This window comes from Laccaria bicolor, genomic scaffold, assembly GCF_000143565.1.
Source record: "Laccaria bicolor S238N-H82 LACBIscaffold_34 genomic scaffold, whole genome shotgun sequence".
Taxonomy (NCBI): Eukaryota; Fungi; Basidiomycota; class Agaricomycetes; order Agaricales; family Hydnangiaceae; genus Laccaria; species Laccaria bicolor.
Window position 1 is genome coordinate 426,982 of NW_001889905.1, and position 18,893 is coordinate 445,874.

Here is an 18,893-nt window from a genome sequence, read left to right on the forward strand (position 1 = left end):
ATCTATTACATAATTCTTAGTAAGCGTTGTACATTTATATATAGGATAACCAACTCTAGTAACAGATACCCTCAGCCTCTTTTTGCCAATAAGAAAAGCACCAACGGCCACAAACAACACACAAACAGCAACTATAATTCCAACAATCACCGAAAAATGCAGTGCGCTCTTCTGATTTGCAGGTGGTGAGCCCGAAGTCGTGGATGATGCCTCACTGGAAGTCGCGGGCGGTGCCCCAATGGAAGTCACGGTCGCGGGCACAGTCGTCTGATTTTCAGGTGGCGCGCTCGAAGTCGCAGGCAGCTCCGCACCCATAGTCGCACCATGTGTTGGAGTCGATGTAGTGCCCGAGACGGGGGCTAGCCCATCAACGACAACTGACCATAGAGAGGGAGTGATCGACGAGCAAGTGTTAGTCTGGTTCAACACAACATTTAGAGACGGGGACCTGCGGACTGCAGAAGGTACTCACAAAATCGGAGGACGGGTCTGCCTGGATGGAAGCACAGAACGTTGATACGCTTTGCACGGGGATGAACGTGAAAGTGCGAAACACGCAAACAAGGATCAAGCGCGTCGGGGGAAAACCCTAAACACCTAACACTAACTCACTCACACACACACACACACTATCACAATCTCGGTGCAAGAGTTCGAGGGCCTTTGGTATTAAGAAATACCACTTTTGTCTTCTTAGGTTTAAGTCTCAAGAGTTTTCGTAATAAAACCGGGTTTTATTATTGGGTGTGGTATTAGAATAGTTCAATAGAACAAAGTATGTCTTTCAGGGATCCTGGTTGCTCAAATGTAAAGTTCTCGCACACAGACTTCTTTATTGACACGAAACACAAATTTATCGGACTTTTATAACTCCCTTGAGTTTTTATTATGTCACTACGCTCCAAAACAAAGGGTACGAGTACGCTGTCTCGTCTGAATGATACTGTGCTTAAAAACCTCTTATTCAAGTCTCCAAGTAAGCTGACTCCCAAGCACGCTGGCTTCGTTCACACTGTACTTTTCTGACCACGAAGAAATCTCCTTTAATTGATTACAACTGTCCACCTCCTAAGTCTCTACTTGGAGTGCAACTAGCTGGTCAACGGGGGACGATTGCTTGCCTTTTGACCTGCTAGTGCGCTCCTTATATACTCCAAAACCCCTATCTACGCTTTTACATGTGTTTTCTACGGTTATATATCGGTCTGAAATACAAATAGCTTTTAATGATTGTGTGGTATAGTTTGTAGTGTCTCTCTTGTGGTACACTACAGACTTTGTAGTGTTAGTATCTTTTCTTTGTCAACGCATCAGTGTTTGATGCGTACGCAGAACAATCCGGTTTTAATTATATCTAGTCCGGACCGGTTCCGCATGCTTCTTTATCATGGTCTCGGCTACTAATTTGACATATCGTGTCATTTCAGTGATGGGCGTGCTGATGCGTGTGATACGTATGCAGACACACTGCCGGCTTCTTTATTTCCAGAGGCCGTTAATTTAAAATACCTCGGCACGGTTTCTGTATCATATGGAGATCGGATGGCACTCCGAAGAGCTTCAAATGACTTTCTTAATTATCAGGGGGGTTTCCAGGATGGATTACCTAATGTCTTTCCAGGTGTGCGCATCACGCGTCTTGGACGATACGACGCATCACTCTTTGATGCGTACGCGGGAATTGCCGTACTCGATGTTCTACATGGCCACAAGCCACGCTTGGTCTCGGTACATATGCCACATAGTTGTAACATAGTCTCTCTAGTAGTAGAACATTATCTCATAATGTCCACATGTAGTTTATCCTCTAGAAGTCTTGGTAGATTTATCACAAGATAAAAGACCGAGTTTTTCATATTAAAATCCATTTCGTGTTTCTAAACCCTTGGTAGTAATGCAATCTTGTTCCCTGCGTTGGGTGGTTTACTCTAGAGTCTCTTTGTACTCTATTTCATGGTGGGTGAATCCTAGTAGGCTCCAAGTATAATGTCACGGCGCATACTGCTGCCAGCTCCAAAGCCTTTGTCCTATGTTCAGACTCGACGCATGTGCACTTTTAGTCTACTGAACCGGGTATGTTCATAGACTCTTTATATCATTACAACTGTATGTAGTATAGTTGCAGAGAAGACCGTTTAACGGTAAAATCGCGAAAATCGGATTTTATATGGTTGAACATGTTTCACCCGTATCAACGTCAACACGGCAAGCGAATTAGCAACCATGTTCTGCGTTAGCGCCTGCGACGACAGCACGTTTGCAGAGGCAGCTAGCATCACCGCCCGCGATGATAAGTCGTTCGCAGTGCTGGCTATTGCCAGCGAGTCCCTCGCTGCATGGTACGTCCTGATCGCCCACACACCAAACACTACCACTGCAATAAGCCCAACGGTTTGGAGAACATAATTCACAACCTCGCTCCAAGTGAACAGCCAAACAGTCCCAGTCGTCTTAGTCCCCTTGGAATGGTTTGTATGCTTCTCCGAAATGGTACCGTCCCTCAAGTTGAAACTCTGCTGGGTGTTCAAAAGTGCACGGTCAGCAGCGCTTGAGCTTGACGGTCTCTCGAGTTCCTGGGTGGGGTTTTGGAAACCCGTGGCTGCCAAGTGGTCTTGCAGTGGGAAGTCGCTCGTGTGCACAGGGATGTAATAAGCTTCTTCCATGATACGAAAGTGTGCACAAGCTGGTAGGACTTCAAGTTGCTGCCGCTCGTGGCCGTTATCAGAGCGCTGCTACGCTCAAACTCAAGCAAAGCCAGGTGCTTCAGCACCTATGAATCGCCGTCAAACGGACCGCACCTCGGTCCTCAACTGTATTCAAATCGTAGGTCCCGGACACTGGCAAGTCCCGGATTCATCCCAGTCTTGAGCTCGGGTTGTATAACATGAGGCCGAAGTTAGCTGCAGGATGGCCGACCGCCTTTGGTTAGCCACCATTGTTGAGTAGGCATTTAGCAAAAATCCAGAGGTAACGGGACAAGAATGAGTTACAAGCTGCTTGATAAGCGTGATATGTGACAGGTGACTGGTGTTACTCTCAACCCAGTGCTCGCAAAAAAAACTGCTCTCCAAGAGTCAAGCTAGTCAAGACCTGCTCACGACTGAACATTCGCGTTAAGCCGGCTGAAGTCCTCTTCCCCCCATCCGCAAGTTATTTTGGCATTGTATCGAAGAAGACATCATTTCCCAAAACCTCAGATACATACATCTCACCGCTTCAGTCCGTACGGCGTACGTCGACTTCAAACTTGGACTTTGCTTATCCTTTCCACCCCTTTCCTCTGACAGGCGTTACTTAGAAACTCGGACAAGTATTTGAATCTTCACTCACAACTCTGTCCAAACTGCGACAAAAATGGTTCAACTACGACAAAAATAGGAAAAGACCTAATCGCGACCTTCTCCGCGACTTTCTTTTTTTTGGCTCAAGGCGTTACTCAACTGCCGAGCCGAATAGTCGTACAACCTGTCGTTCGGAAATTCATCTCTCCGACTTCTCTATTTGGCATCTCGCCGACTGAAGGCAGACGGAAGCTCGCATTTGTTATTGTTCGACTGGAGTTTTCGCAAAAACTCCCTGTACCAACCCTTGTCTCTCAATTGTCTCTACAAGCCGATAAAACGGGGTACTTTGCTCCGCCTCTGATTCGCTGTTTCCTACATCGCCTCTCAAGCTCATTTCTCGGATCTCTTGCACTTACTTCTAACATCCCTCTGCTTAATATGGCCAACGCTAAAGTCGAACACAGAAACGTTAGTTTCAAGCAACTCATCAACAACAATGTTGGCTCCGATGCCGATACAGACCTGGCGACCTGGAGGCTTGATCGTAAGTATTTTTTTCCATTCCCTACGTTTGTTTTATTTACGCGACAACTACAACGAAATTAGTCCCCGAGGGTTGGTTCTACCTCGGCCCAGCTGCGACCAACAGCAGCAACATTCCCGGACAGGGAGCTTGAACCGGGCGTTCTCGTCGACGTCACTGACTGGATTCAAATTTGGAACGATGCAGGCTCCGGCGATTCGACCGGTTTTGTGCTCTGGCGCGGTGTTGGCCCAACGCCCGACTACATCGTCGTGGGTGGTTTCTTCATGCGCAGCCACAACAAACCTTCCCTAGAGGAGGCAAAGGGTATTAAGGCCATCCATAAGCTCGCGTTGCGCAACACAGGTCCTGGAAGCCAGATCTGGACTGATAAGGGTTCGGGTGCTGACCAGGATGGAGCTATTTGGAGCATTTCGACCTTTGGCGTGGTGCCCACTGGTGCATTTGTACCGGTCAGAGGGTATGATAGCCCGCCTCAAGACTTGTATGGCCTCCACTCTCGTCACGTCGACGAAGGGGAGTAAGTTATAAGAAGTAATGAAGCGGAGTTGCAGCAGGACTCCGTCATACAAGGTTCATTCATTTTTTTGCTATGTCTTTGATGATATCTAAATTTCATGATTTCTAGACGCTGTGTTTTCGTGTAAAGAAATTTCAATTGTGCTCAATGATGATTAAAATATTAATGATTAACGAATGTATCTTTGTGTTGCCACCGACCTGTGTATCAACCTGAGAAAGGTCGCAAAAGTGGGTGGAAGCCTACGGGCTCCGTCCCTTCACGACCATCCGATGCATTCTGCACAGGGTTTGTTCCGTGGATTCAATCAGCCAGGGTTTTCCCGCTACGTTAGTACATAGTGGGTTTTGTGGGCCGGCCAAACTAGGAAACTTTGCTCACGTGGACAGTCATGTGAATGGAGATCACATGCGCATTTCTCCTTTTTATTTCAGTCGGACCAGTCACCAAACCATTTCGTTTATCGGGTAGTATGGATATTCATCATTGTAATTTTTGCGTAATCAGTTCAGTTTGTCTAACGAGGTCAACATTGATCTTTTTTTTTCCTCGTAAAGATTGGGACAAATGTTGGACAAATGCACTTTTTTGCAAAATTCACTGCTCCAATGGAGGGTCAGATTGAGAATAACACGAGGCGTATTACCGAAGGCCAAGCGACGAGCAGCGTTATTCAATGTATGTAACATTATTATAAGTATAAACAGATTCAACATAAAACAAACCAAGTTAACCAACAGTCGAAATGGGGCGTAGCGGGCCAAGCGGCTTGCCGCCCTACGTCTTTATTGGCCTCCATACTTCTTCAGAATCTTCATCCACAACTAACAAGCTCCACGTGATATTAGGCTCATCACGCCGGACCGGACCGGCAATGTTTGTTGTATGCCTGCCTTGTAAGTAACGGTCCAGATATGCACACAACAGGGATGCCAATTTGGTGAAGCCAAAGCTGCCAGATCGCACATTCCTCATTCCTTGTCCGTCCACCTAAAACCACACAAGCCGAAAAGTTACTGAGTTCTGTCATAGACGGCGACGGAGTTGACTGGTGTACACTGTAGGCTGTGCGGTGTCTACATGATTGCCCCTTGATGTCCTTCGACTATATAGAATGCGCACTGCATCTCACTGGAATCGCTGACACCATGCAATTCCGTGAATCTCTCCATTCGTCCCATCTGCCAGTAATCGGAGACGACCAGGTATAACGGGCCCCCCAATGTTCAAGATTGGATCGTGACCCAATCATCTCAGGTATCAACTCTTTCTTTCTTTGTTTGGCCGGCCACACACACTGACATTCTAACTTTTTCAAATGCCTGGTGAGCCGGCCAGGGTTCTACAATCTCAAGAGTCAGGTAGGATATGGAGTTAACGCAAGTTCGCCTCCAGTGACTTTGGTGAGAATGGTCTCATAAAATTTCCTGTCATCTCTGTCAATCGCCATTGAACTCGTTCTGAAGTTTAGCTCGTGAAGTTTCTGCCCCTTCTGAAGATTCAGGCATATCAGGTTACGCCAGGATGACTGCAGCGCCGTTGGGATTGAGCATGTTAGCCACTGAAGGACAAAAAAGATCAACGTTCATCAACATTCATACTCAGTAGTAATCCTAATCCGAATCTTCAGCCTTTTTCTACCAGCGAGGAGAGCGCCGACAATCACCAAGAACGCAACAACAGCGGCAATAATCCCAACCAACACCGCGAAATGCACCGTGGTTTTCTGATGGTATGAAGTCGTTTTCGGCGGCGGCAGTAGCCTATTCGGCCCCCCGAGCGCTTGACTGTTCGACGATGAACGTGATGAATTGGCCGAAGCCTGGTTCCAGCAGTGCTGTGAACTGCTCGACGGCGTTGGCTGTGGGCCCACCTCTAAACTCGGATATGGCGCGACATACGACCCAGACTCTGCTGAACCACCACCTCCTAACGGGTTGGTGGTGTTTGGGTTTAGCTGGGAGCCTGTCGCCGGGGGCATCAAACCGACACCCTGAGGGTTTCCATACAATACAGTGTTAAAAACTGTTTTGGAAACTGTGGCACAAGGAACGGTCTGGGTTTCAGTGCGGTAAGCAATAGGTTGATTCAGAGAAAGGCATCTGTGGACATACAAATTCAGAAGGCGGGATTGCCTTGAGGTAAGGGGCACAAAAACTCAACAAAGCAAGTTGATTGGCTAATTTGCTTTGCTCCAGTGCGTTCGTTGAGAGGTTATTCGCATTGGCCGCTATTGAAAGCGACGTCTCCGTCGCACTGTATGTCTTGATCACCCACACCCCAAACACAATTCCCGCTGTAATTCCGGCGATTTGGAGGACGTAATCAACAATCTCGCTCCATGAAAATACCCAAATCACTGCTGAACTGTGCTTGTCCTTCCGATTATGTTTTAGAAACTTCTCGTCGTTGATAGGACTGAATTTTTCGACGTTGGGTGTGTTGCTAATGTTCGACATTCTGTCCAAGAGCCCCACCTGACGATCGACCTCGTCGATGGAAGAGCTGCCTACAATGGTAGGGCCGCATAGGATCGAAGCGCTGGAACCTATGATGGGAGGGCTCTGGGGGCTCAGGATAGTAGGAGGGCTGCCTAGAGTGATAGGGCTGGGGCCTAGGATGGGAAGGCTGCCTACGATGGGCGGGTTTCCGTGGGGGTCACTCATGTGTAGAGAGTTGGGGGGTTCTTCGTGCGTTCAAATCTATGCGTCTTGATCCAACTTGGGTCTTGGGTCGATAAAGGTATGCTCACACATATTAACCATGATCGTGCACAGCAACGTTCCAGTGGATGAGCGCTCCGATTCCCAAGTTCCCAAGCTGCCAGTAAATCTGCAGACAAAGATTAGGTTCTTCGGGCCCGCTCTTCAGCGTGACTCTTGGCTAGCGTCTCAAGAACTTGTCCGGCGATCATTTGGAAAGCAGTTAACCTGATGTTCGTATCAAGCTGACATAGCCCATCAGCCTCGTCTATTAGTACGTACGGTACTTACCATGCGACAACTTGAAGTTCACTCAACTTCACTGGTACTTGTAAGTAAATGTAACTTTGGTCAACTTGGGTCGTAATTTTCAAATGATACACCCTTCCGGTGCGAAATCCAACTGCCTGTGCTCTCGACGGCCCAGGCGTCGGAATACTCTCTGGTTTTGAGCAAGTGTGGGTTTTACTCAAGGTTATTTTAGATTCGGCCTTTTCTCCAATGCCTAGTAATGTAATCTCCCTATTTGCGTAAGTGGTGAGAATCTATGAGAAAACCAAAAGAGTGTACGAGCTGAGAGTTGCGCGAAAGGCCAACGTGGTAAGTGTCAACGAGGTAATGAGTAAATAGATAAGTCCAAGAAATAAAAGAGAGTTGAAACGAGTATGTAAGTACAAAGTTCGAGCGTCTGCGTGAGTCACGAAATTCTAAGAGGGAAAAGAATGAAAAATAAATCGAGACGAGTTCAATGCAGTCACCTCCTCCATGGGTGGAAGATACCAAACAACTCTTGTGAAAGATCCCTTCTTGCGAGCAATCAAGGCACCGACAGCCACGCACCAACAGCCACAAAAAACACAACAACGGCGACGACAATCCCAACAATCACAGAAAGCTGCATTGGCTTTTTCCGTCGATGGGACGCTGAAATTGGCGAGGGCCTCTCCGTTGTCGGTGGCGGTGTCGGTAAAGTAGAAACAGAGGGCCTCGCTGTTGTCTGTTGAGTAGAGGCAGCGGGCCCCATCGTTGTTGGTGAAGCAGGAGCAGAGGGCCTTCTTGTCGGTGAAATAGAGGCAGAGTGCCTCGTCGTTGTCGCCGTCCTTGGCAGTGTCGATGACGTAGATGTAGAAAGGTTATGGGGAACGTTGACAAACTCCTGAGTGTCTGGGTTCTCCGGCGATGTAGTTGGGACCACAGAACTTGTGACAAACGACCATAGGCGTAAAGTGATCGAGGCGCAAAGGTCTGTCTGATTTCAACGCAGTATATTGAATAAGCACATGTACAACGTCGATCCACTGCGAACCGCATGTGGAAGATATATACTCACAAGATTGGAAGGCGGCTTTGTCTGGGCGGAGGCACAGAACGACAACAACTGAAGCGAATTGGCAAGCATATTCTGCACCTCCGTCTGATGGATTGAAGCTTTGGCTATCGCATGCGACCTCCTCGTCAGGTGGTTCGTGGTGTTAGCTATCTTCCCCGCCTGCGTGTTGGCGTCGAGGGCTATCGCCAGCGCCTGGCTCGTCAGGTTGTGTGAAGTGTTGGCTATTTTCTGCGCCTGATCGTTCGCAGCGAGGGCTATCACATTCGACGTCCTCGTCAGGAGGTGAGTGGTGTGAGCTATCTCCCGCGCCTGTGTGTTCGCGTCGCGGGCTATCTTCAGCGCCTCCCTCGTCAGGATGTTCGTATTGTTGGCTATCTCCAGCGCCCTCTCCGTCAAGTTGTTCGCAGCGAGGGCTATCCTTACCCCCCTCGCAGTCAAGTCGTTCGCAATGTCGGCTCTGCCCAGCGAATTCCTCGCCACATCATACGTCCTGACCGCCCATACGCCAAACACAACCGCCGTGATGAGCCCTGCAGCCTGGATGACGGCATTGACGGCGTCGCTCCATTTGAACGACGATGCTTTCGCCTCAGAGTTGCGCCGACGCGACTTTTTGAAAAGACTTCTAGTACTGATTTTGGAACGTCTAGTACTGTCCTTGAAACTTCTAGTGCTGAACTTGAAACTTCTAGTACTGTCCTTGAAACCTCTCTCCGAGCCCGGGTTGAGTGTAGTGTCACCGGCAGTGAAGCAAACTGATGGTGGCTCGAGGGACTGGGTAGAGTCCTCCGCAACGGTCACTGCTGCCAGTGGGTCGTCTTGGGTTGGAGAAGTGCTGGTGTTAAAGGGCTCATAGAGAATGTCCTCCATAAGTGAAGAGGTAGACAGGCATTCAACTGGGGGGAGGGGGCCTGCTCGTGAATAAATATTCACTCGATGCATAGGCTCAATGTTGTTTCGATAAAAGGGCTGTGCTCACGCAGTCAAACCTGGAATCTCCCCCATCAGACGAACTGTCACAAGAAGTTCGTATGTTTAGAATGCGATGATGATTCAATTGTAATCACTCACCGACTTTAAAGTCGGTGAAACATGATGAAGATAGTACTTGCTTGAACTTTGTCCATGGAAAGTTTGACCTGTTTGGCATTTAGCTTCCCAGTCCATGGCCGAGGCACACATGGCTCCGAAATGAAGCGCAGGGATCTGCAGTGGAAGGCTCAGATGACCTTGATGGATGCAGTGACTCGGACCGTAAAGGCAGACGCTCAGTTTTGTCATACATAGACAACCACTGGGGCCCGCATCCTGGCAGAGAGCGAAGCACAAAGTCCTCGAGTTGCACAACTCCTGTAAATCCCGTCGTTGTTGGTCATGCATCCCCGCTCATAGTCTTCTACTTCTAGGAGTCGACGTCCTTGCACGTCAATTCGGTGGCATCGTACTTAAGTGTGGAGCTTGAAGGAGTGCTTTGTTGCTTTAATTTCGAACCTGTTCAAGACGTGTACCCCAAAGGCCCTACCCAAAGCCAGAAATGTCCTAAATTCCGGAAGGAAAGTGTGTGGACGTGGTGGGGAGGTAAAAAGATAAATGATCACATGATGTAAACATGTTGTGCAAAACTTTAATCTGACATGGGGAGCGCTCAACATACAGCGCAGTAATGTGAAAGCAGTGATCAATCTTCAAGACGTTTGAAGGGGTATGCCAGTGCGTATCGGGCGGAAGATTTGAATTCGTTATGAATTCCATTGAGTCATAATTCATTGACATATCTAAAATAATAATAATCCGAGTCGAAACACGGCTAAAGCCATGGTAAGGAGTAATAAAAAAGCACGAAGAGAGAATCGTAAGGAGACTCAATGATCCATCCGTCCGTTCATCTATTCTCCTCGGCCCTCTTCCCCACCCCCGTCAAGGTCCTCACCCAAATGTCAAAACATGTACCCTGCCACTCAACCCACCCATCCACCACCTCCCTTTCTCACTCCCCCTCCTCCCCATCCTCATCATCCAAACAAGACCAATCATACTGCCCAATCCGTCCATGAAACCATACCCTCCCTTTAGGTAGTATAATCGTTTGCAAGGACGGACATAGCTTATGCCATTCCGTGGCGAGGGAACATTCTTCGGTGCGCGTGTTGCTGTCTTTGGTGGAGGCGACGCATGTTATGTACTGTGGCGGTTCAATTCAAGAGGGGTGAGTTTGGGAGGGATGAGGGAGGAAGGAAGGAAGGAAGTACCTTTAAAGAATCGAAGGATTTAAGGTAACGTCCTGACGCTGCTAAATGTTCCTACACCACCATCCCAATCAATCAATACTCCAAACGAAAAGAAAGAAAGAAAGAAAAAACAGAAAGACAAAGACACACATTCGTAAAATCCGCCATAAGCACAACCAAATGCAACGCCTCAAGCTTCCTAAACCTCTTCGCAACCTCCTCAAACAAAAACCGCGGTGCCTGCGGATCAAAACTAATCACGCTCAGCCTCTTCAAATCCCCACTTCCCGCCTGTAAAGCGCTAAAGCTCTCTTCGACGCAGTTTGGGAAGAGGGGGATGGATACGACGCGCACGGGTCGGCCGGACATGATGGTGTGGATGATGGGTGCGCCGGCGTGTACTGCGTTGAAGGTTGTTAGGTGTGGGAGGGAGTGAGGGTGGAGTGTGAAGTTTTGCTGTGATGATGAGGGGAGGGTGTGAGATAAAGGCGGATCGAGGAAGGAGAGCATAGAGGATGTATGATCATTCTGGTACCCGCGCAACGTGAGATCCGTAATCCCGTCCTGAGAATCAAGGAACCGCGCAAGAGGGAGACGACAATGATGCGACGTGGTGAATTGCCTCAGTTTGAACGTACACCCGTCGAATATCCACATGGGCGAATGGTGTCTGGGCAGCTCGATCGTCAGTGACGTGAGCAAGGATAAGCGGAGGAGGACGGAGTGGAAGAGGCCGTAGAGGTTTCGTGTGGGTGATACCGTTGCAAAGTTTATGTCGAGTGCGCGGACGAGGGGTGGTAAGGAGGCGTTACGGAGGAGGGTACGGAAGAGGGTGATGGTGTTTGTGGGGGAGTGGAGGACGATGGTGTGATAGAGCCTTCGGAGGGTGATGCAGTGGAAGAAGCTGTTGACTGTTAGTAGTGGTTGAAGGTGGTTTGGGCTTATGTCTTGCAGGATCATGTCGATTATTTCGACGGCGATGTTGGATCGTAGGTGCGTAGTGCTGGCCATTGAAGACAGCTGGTCGTCGTTTCTGTTTTCTGTGTGCATTCGGTCCGGACTCGCCGCTTGCAATCGTCGTCACAGTCACAAATTGAAACAACATTGAAATGCCTCCTTCACCTTCGACAATAGTTACGCTCGATGTATTGACAACTGTACTTTCCAAACTCCACCTTTCTGATGCCATTTCTGCCCCAAAGCTCTTTGACGCCATCCTCCAGGAGAACGAAAACGCAGAACCTTCAAACACAGGTCTATCTACCAGCTCTGCCCACACTGCACAGACAAGCAATTCTACAGCGTGCGCATCCGTTTTTTTCTTACAGTACATTCCGATGATATCTGAGCCAATTCAAGTGGCGAAGGAGAGTGCCAACAGCAAAGGCACACCAGTTCCGCCTTATACATCGACGGTTCGCAAGGTTACTCCGAGTCGAGATCCCGCGAAAAGCGAAAAACGTAAGAAGCTTTTGGAGCTTGCCCGATCCAGATTTCCAGATGTAAAGGTCCCCATGCCCTATGTCGATGTTTGATAGAGTGCATGAGGTACGCCGTCACCCCGAATTCGAAGTTGGTGGATCCAACAAACATCTCTCAGGATCTTTACGGGTTACATAGGTATGCTGGTTCAAGCTTATTCGTTTGCTACGCTACGCTGGTGAGGCTGTCCTTTTTACCTAGAATCAAGTCTTTTCCGGCTCGACATTGTAATTGTACAATACCAATGGAAATTTGCTTTCTCTAATGATTCTGAAGTCCGGCGAGTGCTAGTCCGCTATGGACTATCGCTTGACAGGAAATATCAACTGGTATCCGAGCACTAAGTTACTGACAACTACCACTCCAGCAGGCCCCATCGGGTCTGGCTCTGCCGTAGCAACCGCTCTTCCTTGCGCCTGTCCAAACTACAAGTTTCTTTCAGAGTTTCTGGACAGGCGCCCAACTCGCACTGTATCTTTCTGTGTGCTGTGGCTCAAGGTGAGAGAAGCTTCCTTGAGTATCGAGAGAGCATACTGACATCGAGTTTAGCATGGGAGAATCTGTAGAGTTACTGAGCGTGAGTCCCAGGATCTTTGAGAAAAATGACTGACAAGGTCCAAGAACGACTGTCAGACTGTGCTCGTGGGGCATCGCGGATGACACAGCGCGAGTGGGTGGAGGAGGAGGGAAGATGGGTTAGCATGGATTGCGGTAGGAGAGACTTAACGGGTCTATCTGCTGAGCATCCATCCGTGGGGACGTAGATGTCCGCGAGACCGTCAAAATCGTCTCCTTTCCCGCCACCAAAAAAAACCACAACCCTCGCTGACGCCGTCCTCGCGAGTCGTGGCGATTGTCGAGGTGCTCCGATTCGATTTGCGTATCGAGCTCGGACATCAGGAGGGTGAGAAGTCGGACGTTGTCTCGCAGTGGTTGGATCAGAGCTTTTCCAGTCCGTTCGCGTTGCGAATCCACCCCAGCTCGAAGAGATCTGAGAGGGGGGGTAATTTCATCGGCTACTCAAAGGTGCTCTCCATCCCATCCACGTCATTTCCAACCATAGCCGTCCGAGTCCAAGGATCGTCGACGCTCCACTCCCATGGAAAGACGGCTAACAACGGGAACTGGCCATCTGTCTGAGAAACGCAGACCACGGAAATGCTAAAGCGCGGTGGCCGCCCATGTAGGGATGTCGGATGTACGAGGGGCGAGATAGGGCCAAGATTGGGTTAGGGAAGGGGGACCTTTTGAGCCATCACTGGGGGAATAAAAGAGTTGAAGGTTGAGGAGCGAATAAGCGCGGAGATGGAGGGTAGTTCTGGATGGTACTTCGCGTTCTGCTCGCATGTTTCGTGTAAGAGAAACATGTGAGTTGGGAAAGTGGAGGGGGTAGGTGTGAGGGGAACAGGGTTGGACGGCTGCTAATGACGGATATCAATTCGAGGAGACTTGTAAGTGAGCCAGCTGGTCGCAAGAGCGAGTTGGCGTTGGCCTGTGTCGATGTTTGAGAGCGCATTTGTGCAGGTTACGGGTACAGCGGATGACGGACGTGTGACCTTGAGAGTGCATATGCATCACCTGGGAGAAGAGGCTTTAGCGACGTGAGGAAGAGAATTAGACAGAAGAAGGTTGAAAGTAGACGGGAGGAAGCGGGGAGGGAAGAAGAGGAGGATTGAAAGAGAGATGGTTGAGAAGAAGAGGGGGGTTGGAAAGACACTACACCACACCACCCGTTTTGTGGAGGCAACCCAACTCGCCAACTCGCCAATAGCAGAAAAACTCACCCTCCATCTCAACATCCCAAACCGTAAAAACCTTATCGCATGATTGAGCTGCAGCCAACGCAGGAGCAACACCTGCTACTTTGACTTGAACTTGAGCAGCCTCGCCTGTGCAGCGATCGACGTGACGCCGATGTGAGGGTGCGCCGTGTCGTTTGTTCTAAGGCGAGTTCCGGCCTTCTTGCTGGTGGTGTACACGCCCGTTGCATGAATCCCCACCACGTTTGTGGCTCGAGCTCCCACCGCCGCGTTGATCCTTCGCTCCTGCCTAGTCCGCTGGTGGCGTTGAAATTCGAAGACGGCTAACAAGCGCAGGTGTTGGGCGAAGCTGAATTGGTCCTACTGCTGTTCTGAGTTTGGCTTTCAACCGCCGCTTGACGTCTTTGTTCAATCGTGCCCGCTGTGCAAAGGATGAGTTACCTCCAATTTCTTGCTGGTCTTGTTCGGACTCACCGATCTGCCACACCGCGACTTCTTCCGTCTTCTCCCTCACTCAATCGGAGTCAATCTCGTTCCTGCACTCCGAGTTAAACGCTTCTGTCTCGTGTTTTAAAATCTTAACTTGAGGTTCACCTTGTCGCATCATATGCTCCACCTAAGCTTGTCGAAAGGCGGAGGGCTTCGTTGACTAGCAAAGGGAAGGAAACGGTCGGAGACGCGCCATGCGGAGTAACGGCTGTTCGAGGTAAGGGATGATCGATGAGAGATGAAGGGAAACGATGGGAGTAAGATTGGGTGATGGAGTGCGTTCACTGAATCTCAGGGTAAGAATGAAGAGGAGGCGAGTGGTAGCCTCAACCAAAACTACATCCATTCGAATGTCTGCATGGCACTCTTTGCGCATGCACAGAAACGTTTGCGCTAGGTTCGGAGCGCCCAACTGGACAGGTGATGTTGAGCTGTGTACGAAACGTGCCCCGGCAAAATGCGACGGATGCCTCGTGGTCAATATGGGGTTTGTCGTACCGAAGTTCTAGCTTCTTTCCTTCGCCCCCATCTGCTACACTTCCAACATGAGTGGAAACCATGTCCTGCAAGGTGCTCAGAACGTCGTTATAACTGGCGGCACAATCAACAATGCTGATACTGTGCGTGATTCGCTGATGCCTCTCATCAAGCTAATCAATTGATATTTTCTGCAGATCATTTATAACGCTAGCGCTGGAAACAGGACGGCATACGATGCGCCCATTCCCGTGAAACCCAACTCAAGTGTTCGCTTCACAGGCCGGACTGAGGTTCTCGCAAAACTGAAGGCACATTTTACTGCGAAAAGTGCTGATAAACTCCACCATAGAAAATTCTTCTTGTTGTATGGCTTGGGGGGGATTGGAAAGACTCAAATTTGCTTGAGGGTCATTGAGAATATGTCTGACTAGTAAGTACTCCACCATACCTCCCCAGTCCTTGTAACTGATTCATGCTTAGCTTTTCCCATGTTTTCTGGATTGATGCATCTTCCACTAGTACAATCACACAGGGATTAAAGGGAATCTGCAACCTTCCTGAGGCTCAGTCTTCTGCACTGGATGGTTCACCTCAATCTGCTTTACAGTGGATCAGCTCTCTGGGAGATAATTATGCAATGGTCTTTGATAATGCTGATAATCTGACACCTGAGGAACTGGAGGCTTATTTTCCATCTGGGCTAGGGGGAAATATTCTGATAACTAGTCGCAACTCTGGCCTGAGACATCTGACTTTACATGAGAATTCTTTTGAGGTGAAAGAAATGGAGGAAAATGAGGCCATCTCTTTACTATTAAAGGCTGCTTGCTTGGATGAGTCTCAGGAGGATTTACAGGTGGAGGCTTGCAGGATTGTGAATGAGCTTTTTTACATTCCTCTGGCTATTGATCAGGCTGGTGCTTTCATTGCTTTTGGGGACACAGACATCAGAGACTACCTTGATGAATATTCTCAATACAGAGAAAGGCTATTATCCTACCCAGCTTTCAAAGGGGCATCTAAATACAACAGATCTGTGTATGGGACTTGGGAGCTATCATTCAAAGAAATTCAGCAAAGAGCTGAAAGTGATGATTCTCAAAGTGCTAAGGCAGCTAAGAGTGCAATTTTTCTGCTAGCAATATTTGCCTTCTTTCATTTTGATGGTATTACTGAAGAAATTTTTTCTTATGCTGCTACTCAAGAGCATGAGGAATATGGAAATGATGTGCAGAGGTCTGCCTTACCTACTGCAAACCTCCTGATAGACCGTACACTGCTTCAGCTTCATGACACAGGAAAATGGGATAATTTTCTCTTCAAAGAGGGACTCCGAGTATTACTGTCTTTCAGCCTGATCAAACTGGTTTCATCCAAAGGTATCTACAACATGCATCCACTTATTCATGCATGGGGAAGAGACAGAATGCCCTTGGAGGATAGACAGAAATACTGTTTGATGGCATATGTAACGTTAGCTGGCTCTCTGTCAGAAAACTTTCCTGAGCAGCCATATCAGTTCAGAAGGATTTTGGTCACACATTTGAGAGCCAATATACAGCACAGTGTAATGGCAAAAAAAGGAATCATTGATAGATACTTTGATGATGCTCATGAAAAGTTTGGAAGAATGTTGAGGGAGCAGGGGTTTTACAGTGAGGCAGAGAAATTTGAAATTCAGGTGCTGGATGCAAGAAGCAGGACTCTTGGGGAGGAGCACCCAGATGCAGTTGGTGCCATGAATAATCTTGCACTTGCATATGAGAAGGTTGGAAAATATACAGATGCACAGAAGCTACAAGTCAAAGTTCTGGATCTAAGAAACAGACTTCTTGGAGAAGAACACCCAGATACAATCAGTGCTATAAATAATCTTGCACTTACACATCAAGTCTTGGAAAATATGCAGATGCAGAGAAGCTGCAACTCAAAGTTCTGGATCTAAGAAACAAACTTCTTGGAGAAGAACACCCAGATACAATCAGTGCCATAAATAATCTTGCACTTACACATCGAAGTCTTGGAAAGTATGCAGATGCAGAGAAGCTGCAACTCAAAGTTCTGGATCTAAGAAACAAACTTCTTGGAGAAGAACACCCAGATACAATCAGTGCCATGAATAATCTTGCACTTACATATCAAAGTCTTGGAAAATATGCAGATGCAGAGAAGCTGCAACTCAAAGTTCTGGATCTAAGAAACAAACTTCTTGGAGAAGAACACCCAGATACAATCTGTGCCATGAATAATCTTGCACTTACATATCAAGTCTTGGAAAATATGCAGATGCACAGAAGCTGCAACTCAAAGTTCTGGATCTAAGAAACAAACATCTTGGAGAAGAACACCCAGATACAATCAGTGCCATGCATAATCTTGCACTTACATATCACAGTCTTGGAAAATATGCAGATGCAGAGAAGCTGCAACTCAAAGTTCTGGATCTAAGAAACAAACTTCTTGGAGAAGAACACCCAGATACAATCTGGGCCATGGATAATCTTGCACTTACCTATCAAAGTCTTGGAAAATATGCAGATGCAGAGAAGCTGCAACTCAAAGTTCTGGATATAAGAAACAAACATCTTGGAGAAGAACACCCAGATACAATCTGGGCCATGGATAATCTTGCACTTACATATCGAAGTCTTGGAAAGTATGCAGTTGCAGAGAAGCTGCAACTCAAAGTTCTGGATATAAGAAACAAACTTCTTGGAGAAGAACACCCAGATACAATCTGGGCCATGGATAATCTTGCACTTACACATCAGAGTCTTGAAAAATATGCAGATGCAGAGAAGCTGCAACTCAAAGTTCTGGATATAAGAAACAAACATCTTGGAGAAGAACACCCAGATACAATCAGTGCCATGCATAATCTTGCACTACATATCAAGTCTTGAAAAATATGCAGATGCAGAGAAGCTGCAACTCAAAGTTCTGGATATAAGAAACAAACATCTTGGAGAAGAACACCCAGATACAATCAGTGCCATGCATAATCTTGCACTGACATATCAAGGTCTTGAAAAATATGCAGATGCAGAGAAGCTGCAACTCAAAGTTCTGGATATAAGAAACAAACATCTTGGAAAAGAACACCCAGATACAATCAGTGCCATGCATAATCTTGCAACTACATATCGGAGTCTTGAAAAATATGCAGTTGCAGAGAAGCTGCAACTCAAAGTTCTGGATTTAAGAAACAAACAGATTGGAGAAGAACACCCAGATACAATGAGAGCCATGCACAATCTTGCACTTACATATCAAAGTCTTGGAATGTATGCAGATGCAGAGAAGCTGCAACTCAAAGTTCTGGATCTAGGAAAGAAACATCTTGGAGAAGAACACCCAGATACAATCAATGCCATGGAAAATCTTGCAAAAACATATAATCATTTACAGAAATTCAAAAATGCAGAGCAGCTAGATATCCATGTTGGCAACATAAGAAAAAATATTTTTGGAGAGGAAGATCCAGACACAATCAAAGTGGTGGCATCACCCAAAGCAATTGGATCTCTTGCCAACAAAAATACCTCAGAAAGCAAGCCAGAGAAAAAGAGTGAGTCTTAACTCCTTTAAAGTTTACCCAATTCACATAGTCATAATATTAGCTCAGAGTCCTTGTAAAATTGCACATAAAATTTTCAAAAAGTTGAATAGAAAGGTATTGCAATATTCCAGCATTTCTCATATTATTCTTGCTCATTTGCATTTCCAGTAGGGCGTACAATAGATCTGTCCCATAAGATTCTAAGTTCATTCTTGTACATATGCACCATCTCTATACTCACACTTTCCAAGCCACATTACCTTCAACCAAATTATCTTGGATGCCTGTACCTCATTGTCCAATAAACTCTTACATATATCCCTCTGGATGGAAGCCACATTACACTTGAGACAGCAATGAATATGTGGAGCTACATATGTATAAACATACACTCTCAAAACTGCAGGATATGCTGGAAACTCTTTTGTCCTGATATATTTACTGTCAATTTCTAAGNTTTGGTGATGAAATTGTACATCCATCATATNCATAAAACAAACTTACAATAAAAAAAG

At 47.3% G+C, this 18,893-nt stretch overlaps 2 protein-coding genes across 2 annotated transcripts; one reads left to right on the forward strand and one right to left on the reverse strand.

The window, feature by feature from the left end:
• Positions 1-5,862: 5,862 nt before the first annotated feature.
• Positions 5,863-11,941, reverse strand: LACBIDRAFT_331546 (uncharacterized protein; the record flags this gene model as incomplete). The annotated part of the gene is made up of 15 exons (XM_001885931.1): positions 5,863-5,909; positions 5,942-6,341; positions 6,463-6,980; positions 7,111-7,180; positions 7,434-7,555; positions 7,891-8,299; positions 8,381-9,349; positions 9,452-9,730; positions 9,872-9,898; positions 10,331-10,443; positions 10,481-10,562; positions 10,630-10,680; positions 10,759-11,675; positions 11,731-11,886; positions 11,935-11,941. 15 exons carry the CDS (start codon positions 11,939-11,941, stop codon positions 5,863-5,865), a joined length of 4,167 nt encoding a protein of 1,388 aa, XP_001885966.1.
• A 446-nt stretch (positions 11,942-12,387) lies between these two features.
• Positions 12,388-13,230, forward strand: LACBIDRAFT_331547 (uncharacterized protein; the record flags this gene model as incomplete). The annotated part of the gene is made up of 3 exons (XM_001885849.1): positions 12,388-12,588; positions 12,640-12,667; positions 12,935-13,230. The coding sequence occupies 3 exons, from the start codon at positions 12,388-12,390 to the stop codon at positions 13,228-13,230; spliced, it is 525 nt and encodes a 174-aa protein (XP_001885884.1).
• Between the last annotated feature and the right edge of the window lie 5,663 nt (positions 13,231-18,893).